Source organism: Camarhynchus parvulus, chromosome 3 (genome assembly GCF_901933205.1).
Source record: "Camarhynchus parvulus chromosome 3, STF_HiC, whole genome shotgun sequence".
NCBI classification, from domain to species: Eukaryota; Metazoa; Chordata; class Aves; order Passeriformes; family Thraupidae; genus Camarhynchus; species Camarhynchus parvulus.
The window spans coordinates 67,445,287-67,452,858 of NC_044573.1; the positions used below are offsets into that span (position 1 = coordinate 67,445,287).

Here is a 7,572-nt window from a genome sequence, read left to right on the forward strand (position 1 = left end):
TATCAAACTGGCTCATCTGCAAAAATCCCATCTGAACTGGGTAGACTTGTGAAACCTGAATCTCCACCAAGCCACAGCTCCCCTTTCTTCCCCAGTGACAGGGAGGTCAGTCAGAAATTCAATCTCCACCACGGTCCAAGGGCTTCAGCAAAGGAGAGTTGTGAGGGACAAGTGAAAGCACATCTCTGGCAGGTGGATAATGTACCCATTGCATATGTTCCAGGGCAGCTGAAAAAGCAGGGCTGTGCTTGTCCATGGACTGCTGGGAGGCTCACTGGGCACTCTGGGAACCACACGCCATTTCCACAGCTGCCAGTTCTAAGTGAGAAGGTTTGTTCATAAAGATGTATTTAGAGGCCTTTCTCAGAACCAGTTTTCCTCAGTAATTATAGAATTATTACCCAGCTCCCCAATCTCTTGTTACTAATATTCTTCCTTACTTTCCATTTTCCCTTCCCACAGCATTTTTTCAGACTGCGTTTCTGGGTGTCAGCCATGCAGGCCAGCAGTTCTGGTCTAGGGTCCATTTCCCCCCCATAATGTGTCCTCTTCCTTTGCTGTGCAGGCACTTCTGTAGTCAGCTTGTAAAAGAAGATGTGATAATTAACAGAAAGAAACTTAAGCGTTGCCCAGAGAGGGAGAAGATGGGTTGTAACAACCCTTAGCTGTGATGCAGAAGGAATGCAATGACAGGCAACAGTTCCTGCTGCTCTTTCCCTTCTTACATAGCAGAGACATCAAATTTTAAGTAGTAAAACCTCAGGGGTAAGTGAGAAGCTGTGTGAACAGTTATGAACAAGGATCTCATAAATAAACCTGACCTATCATAATTCCAGGTTGTCTGTCTTGCCTAAATTTACATCAAAGATGCCAAAAGCCACAGGAAGATGGTAAATCAGCCTGTCATTGTAAAGTGCAGGCACTGGTTTCCAGTAAAAGTTCTCAGAGAGCAATTAGTGAGGCTGGATTTCTAGTCACTGATAAGCAAGCCCCATAGGAGAAACCAGAACCATCAGGGCACACAACTGAAGGTCTGTCTCACTCAGCATCCTCTCCAAGAGTGAATGTTGTAGCTATTCCAGGAAAAAATTAGTCATAGGCAGAAGGGATTCTCCCCCTACATCCATGGTCAGATTTTGGCAGTAACCTAGTGAAGGGGTGCCTGACCCAGCAGTAGCACCCCTACTCACCTGTTCAAAGCTGCTAAAGGATTTATCACCTCTGAGGTTTCCCAGTCTCTCTCTCCTGGGCCCATTCAGTCTGGCTTTGGGGAGTTTGCAGGGTGCAAGGAGCTGCATGGTTCAGTTCTGCTATGTGCCTTCACCAGTGTGAGGCCTGAGCTGGCCATGGCCAGGAACACAGGCTGGCACTTCACTGGGATGGGCAACCGGGTGACTGTCTACCAAGAGCTGTGTGCCACTCCTCAGGACAGGTGCCATCTCCAAGACTTGCTCAGGACAGGGGAAAATAGAGACACTGCACTTCCTGGAGTAGCAATCAGCAGATGAGGAGTGGAGTGGAGCCCAGGACATAAAGCAAGTTATAAAGTAATGCAGAGAGAGGCAGAAATACAGGTCCTTGGAGCAGCAGGACTGGCTGGCACCTGGGGACTGCCATGTGCTGCTGAGAGAGCATGGCAGCCTTGGATGCCCATGAATCTGTCCAAGGTATTGAGTCATGCTGGCAGGTACAAGGACCAAGAACGGATTGGAGACCTCCAGTGTGATTTGCTTCTGCTGCCCAGGCAGTGATAGCCCTCACTGCTGGAAATGCCAATATTCAAGTAACTTTTGGCTTAACAAGCTTAAAAAAAGCCAATTTATCCAGAGCTCTCTGCCTTTTGCACCTGACACGATGGAAAACTTGATGGGTGCCTTACTCCCTCAGATTTTATTGAGGAAACCTCCCCCAGACCAGCCCAAGCCCTAGTGGTGCATGTGCAGATCTGCTGAGGATGAGGCAGTGGCTGCTTAAAGACTTTTCAAAACTTTTTTGTCATATCAAAGGCTGATTTTTTTTTAATCCTAACCATAGTCCTGGTTGTGTGCAGCAGTTAATTAGTTGTTGGGGAGGGATTATGTTACATCTTGTGTGGGTATTTCATAGCCTGATACTTGCCCTGGATGATGGTGACGTGTGCTATGTTGTTTCCAAATGCAGGTAGGAACCTCTCTCCTCTCTCTGCATCCTGGAGATGGCCTCACCCAAGGTTGCAGTGGTGGGTGCAGGAGTCATCGGCCTGTCCACAGCACTGTGCATCACAGAGACTTGTCCCAGCTGCTCTGTGACAGTCCTTTCAGATCAGTTCAGCCCCAACACAACGAGTGATGTGGCAGCTGGGATGCTCATCCCTCATATCTACCCAGGTTTGTTTAATTCAGGGCAGCACTGCCCATGGCACCTCATGCAGCTGTGTGCAGCGCACTGCCCATGGCACCTCATGCAGCTGTGTGCAGCGGTGCATAGAGGCTCAGGAAAAAAGGTGAACTCACCTGTGTTCCCTGTCTGTCCCATATCCTTGACACTCATTTGAATGCTTCTCTTCTTTGCATTATTCAGCTCTGCACATTTGGTTTTGTTCACATGCAGACACACCGATCCACAGGCAGAAGCAGTGGTTCCAAGAGACCTTCACTTACCTTTTTGCCATCAGCAACTCAGCCCAGGCATCCGAGGCTGGCATTCACCTGGTCTCTGGGTAAGAATAGCCCCTGGGGCAGCCTTTGGTACATTTGTGCTGTGTTCTGGAGCAGGTTTTCTTTGCTAGAATTCAGGAATATTCCCTTCAAGGAATAGCTTTTAGGTCTGTATTCCCAAGAAACTGCATTGTAGCTGCTTACATACGCTGTATTTTTAGGCAAAATTCAGGAACAGGTGTGCGCAGAAAACCCACTCAAGTGTGACCAGCACCAAATCTCTTTTAATAACCATTGTTTTCCATACTGTCACCCACTAGTTGTTTGCAGCAGGGATCATCTCCAGAGGGATGGGACTGCAGGATCCTCCAGCTTCAGCAACTAGGTACAGGGATTCTACTGGGGGGTGTGCGTGTTAGCAGTGTTTTATGCTGCCTATTATGTACTGAGAAATTTGCCTCTTAGGAGTACTGAGACTGAGCACTCTGTAGCTTTATGGATACCCAAGGAATGGTGAACAGGTCTGCAAGTGGCCCCACCAGGTCCAGCCAGGTGTCTGCAGTTGTGGTGGGGACACTGTATGAGGGCACTCTGTACATACACCATCATGGAAGGGCTCTCTGCAGTCTATTTACCCTGGTGTGCCACCCTCTCTCTCAGCTGTGCTGACCTTCTGCCTGTTTGCCCAGACGGGTCTTGCAGGAGCAGGCAGCAATTTTTCCCCATTGCTGTTAGCCTTGCAGAGCTGCACTGATGGGGGGAAAGAGGTTCTGAGCTCCTGGGTTTGTTCTAAGATTGCCATGACACATAACATGGAAGAGCAATAACAGTGAAGTTTTCCAGATTTTTCTCTGTCCTTTTAGTTGGCAGATCTTTAAAAGCTCTCCCAAGGAAGAGTTACCTTTCTGGTCAGATATTGTGCTGGGATTTCGACCAATGTCCGAAGCAGAACTCCAGAAGTTCCCGCAGCACCGATTTGGTCAGGCCTTTACAACCCTGAAATGTGACTGCCCACCCTACCTGCTGTGGCTGGAGAAAAGGTAGGGTTTGCTGCAGGCTGGGCATGCAGGGGGAAACCCTGGCAGAGGGACTGGAGACAAGACAGGGTTTCCTTGAGAGCCTTAGATTTGAACAAAACTGGGAAAAGGCTGTTTCTCATTGCAGAAAATGCAACAGGCTCTTGCTTGGGGAGAAGCACAGGAAATAAACACAGAACTTTTCTTAAATGTGGAAGGCCCTATGTATGCAATGTCCACTTTCTCCCCAGTGTGTCTGTACAGTGGGGCTTGGAGTGTGAGCGACCCTGAGCATAGGGCCCACATAGCCACAGGGGCCATGCTTGGCCAGCCAGAGCTTGAAGGTATATCTGAACCTGCCATGTCCTGAGAAAACGTTTGGCTGCTCCACATTTGCCAAACTTCCCAAACAGTGTCTCTCTGTTTTTGAAAACACATCCAGTGCCTGTGAGAATAAGCACATCTAGGAAGGTGTCTTATTGTGAAGACTTTGCTCTTATGAAGTAGTTGGACTCAAATTTGTTAATCTCAAATTTGTTCAACAATTGGAGTAATTTCTTAATCCATTTAGGTGAAAAAAACCCCAAAATGTTAAATAGCATCATCTTGTAACAAATTTCTTGAAAATGTTTGCCTGCATAAGATGGGTAATGCGCTCACTCTGAGGAGTTGTGGCTTCAGAGTTCATGCCTGGATTGACATCAAAGTTAGAAAATCTGCCGATTTCCAAATTTTTAAGTTTCTCCCCAATACCTCAATATTAGAAAACCATGGGAGAGACAGGATACAGATCTAAAAGGGCTTTGACACCCTGGGACATACTGGGGTAAGTATTTAATCCAAATAAGTACCTCTAAAGTGAGCAAATGGTTGTATCCGCTAGAGAGAAAGAGACAGGCTGCAAGCTGATTTGGGGTTAAGTAAAGAGATGTGTACTGACACCAAGGTACAAATTGCCAGCTCAGCTGGTTACTTGGATGCCTTTCATCACACTGCAAAATGTGAAAAAGCATTTCTTGTTGTAGCAGCCAAGTGGGCTGGGAGTTCTCCTGTGGCACCAATGCCATGTGAGGTCTGTGCCATCTACTTGGTACACATGATCTGTCATGTTTCATTGCCTAACTGAAGCAAATTTCTGCTGCAGGACAGCTAAGTTGTACAACCCATTTAGTATCTGCCATGTGATTTCTGCTCCCTCCTTATTCCTGCTGTAGTCTTCTTATTTCTCAAAGGATGTAATCTAATGAGATGATCAAGCTCTTTTTTTTTAATCTTCTCCCTGGTGATGAGAAGTGAGAGAATATTAAACATGTAACTAATTCTCAAACCCCTAGTGACCTGAGCAGTATTTATAGATCATTCTCCTGGCAATCCACAAGGAAAATTTTTGTTGTGCCCACCTTGCTTGGCCAAAAATAGACTTCAGGAATTTTTTCCTGCTTACTTGCCCAAATTCAGGAGTTTTCAGCAGGCTTTTTCATTGATGTATTTTTCATGGCATGGTGACAGAGTCCCAGTTACAACTCTTAGGAGCTCTTCCTGCAAGTTGCCCAGCCACAGCTGCTGCATGAGATCTCCCCTGTTCTTCATAGACAGCTTCAGTGTCCTGCTACATCAGGCCCGAGAGCATCAACTGTGCCCTGGATTCTTGGCTCACTCACTGCTTTGTGGGAAACCACTGCCTTCATAGTAGAGCTGACGACTTTGCCAGCTGCTAGAATGTTGCAGAGGATGGGATTTTCCACTTAGTGCATCACAGACGTCTCCTGACTTGCTTATGCTAAAATGCCCAGCAAAAACCCCCTGCAATGGCATCCAGCTGACAGCATGCAGGGACTCCAAGTCATGCCAGTGATTTTCCACAGGGAAGAGCTTCAAAATTTGGGCAAGTTCAGGGGAGGATTTGGCATGAAATTGAGCTCAAAAATGAATCTCAAGAAGAGGTGACTTTCACTGAAGAGCAGACATGTATGTATAGTGCTCTGAGCTGTCCTGGGTGACTCCTGGCTGCTGCTCCAGAAGGTTATGGGCACCCTGGGGGTCCTGTGCCACATCTGCCCAGCCTTAGTGCAGATTTTAGGGATTGGCACATGGCACTAGATGGCTACATAGCTCAGGAGGTGAGTTGGGAATGAATGTGGCAGCATATAACAGCCACATTAAAAGAGGTGTAGGACAATAGCTCTGCCACTAGCATGAGCAAGTTGGTAAATAAATTTGTTGTTTACCAGCTTGCTTGGGCTGTTAAATCTTGATACTGTTACAGAAATGAATCAGACCACGAAGACCTGACTGTTTGCATAGGGTCTGATGCCAGACCCTTCTCTAAAACTGCCCAACTTGCTGTACTTTTTCCAGCCCCACCAGGCTAAATACCTCTGATCAAATCAGACAAATCACAAACAGAACCCCCATGGCATTTTCTTGGCTTTTTGTCCTATCTATTGTTTGCTTTTGATCAGTATGTAAAGGCAAAGGCAATCTATCTCATTTACTTAATGTTCATAATAATTACATAAGGGTTTAGGGGTTTCTTTTCTGCCTCACTTCTGGAGTCTTTTTTCAGGTTGAAGGCAGCTGGCACCCAGATGTACACCAGGAAAGTGGCAGACTTGTGGGAGCTGCACAGAGAATATGACATCGTTGTCAACTGCACAGGCATGGGAGCCCACCAGCTGGTGGGGGACAAGCAGCTCTTCCCTGTCAGGGGACAAGTACTCAAGGTTCACGCTCCTTGGGTGACGCAATTCATCCGGGATGGAGATGGCTTAACTTACATCTACCCAGGGATACACAGGGTGACCCTGGGGGGAACCAGGGAAAAGGGGAGCTGGAGTCTCTCCCCTGATGCTGGCACTACTAGAGACATCTTTGACAGATGCTGCTCCCTTGAGCCCTCACTGCAGGGAGCTCAGGATATCGAGGTGAAGGTGGGCCTGAGGCCATCCAGGCAGTGTGTGAGAGTGCAGAGAGAGGTTTTGAGCCAAGGAGGAATTAAGCTCCCAGTGGTTCACAACTATGGGCATGGGGCAGGTGGCTTTTCAGTGCACAGGGGCACAGCCAAAGAAGCTGCTCACCTGGTGGAAGAGTGCATTTCTGCTCTGCAAGGCTCCTCATCAAGGGCCAAGCTTTGAATCCCGGAGGCTCCTTTTCCATTTACAGCTAGTGCTGAATCTCCTAGCAGCAGCTTGGACTTTAGGTCCATTACTGTATAGAAGGGAGCTAAGTCAACATCTTGTTCCAGTGCAGATACTGAGTGTTACCTTTAACCACCTTGGAAAGGCATGATGTGTTGATCCATGTATTAGCCCAGCTGATCATCTCCTCCATCTGCCCTGGGCATTTGTCTTAGTCTCATGTGAAGAAGACAAGATACATAAATACTCTTCACATAACAGATTGCTGCAGTATAATACAAATAACATCAATTTAGCATTTCTGCACCTGCATCTAAAGGGTGTCAGATGCAGTAGGCTCAGATTCAGTAAAAATAGGTTGTCTCCTCTTGTACCAAATCTAATCTAGAATTGCCCTTGTTTCTGCCACCTTGCTAACAAATTTTATCATTATCTATAGGATTTAAAAGGAATAGAAAACCCCATGCAGTGCTGCATTACAGTGCTCCAGGTCAGCTCTTATAGAAAGCAGTGTTAGGTCACTGTCACACACAGTGATCAGGCAAGTGTGATTTTAAGAGCAGCTCTGTGATGCCCATCACTGCATTTGCTCATATTGCACCTCAGGGAACCTAAAGTTTCTGCTAATATTGCCCCACATGAGCTACAGTTTTGTGTGTCTTTTCTCATGCTAGTTTGCAAATCTGGTTTTTTCCTTCAAGGCCCTCAGATTTTGCTCTCAGACACCAATGATTTCCCCCCCAGCCCCTCCCCTCCTCCCCCACACAGCAACATTGATATGGC

The 7,572-nt window shown here is 47.0% G+C and overlaps 1 protein-coding gene across 1 annotated transcript; it reads left to right on the forward strand.

The window, feature by feature from the left end:
• The first annotated feature begins 220 nt into the window (after positions 1-220).
• DDO (D-aspartate oxidase) lies at positions 221-7,246 on the forward strand. The gene is made up of 5 exons (XM_030945892.1): positions 221-330; positions 2,161-2,366; positions 2,590-2,698; positions 3,500-3,676; positions 6,219-7,246. The coding sequence occupies exons 2-5, from the start codon at positions 2,195-2,197 to the stop codon at positions 6,784-6,786; spliced, it is 1,026 nt and encodes a 341-aa protein (XP_030801752.1). The 5' UTR covers positions 221-330; positions 2,161-2,194; the 3' UTR covers positions 6,787-7,246.
• Positions 7,247-7,572: the final 326 nt, after the last annotated feature.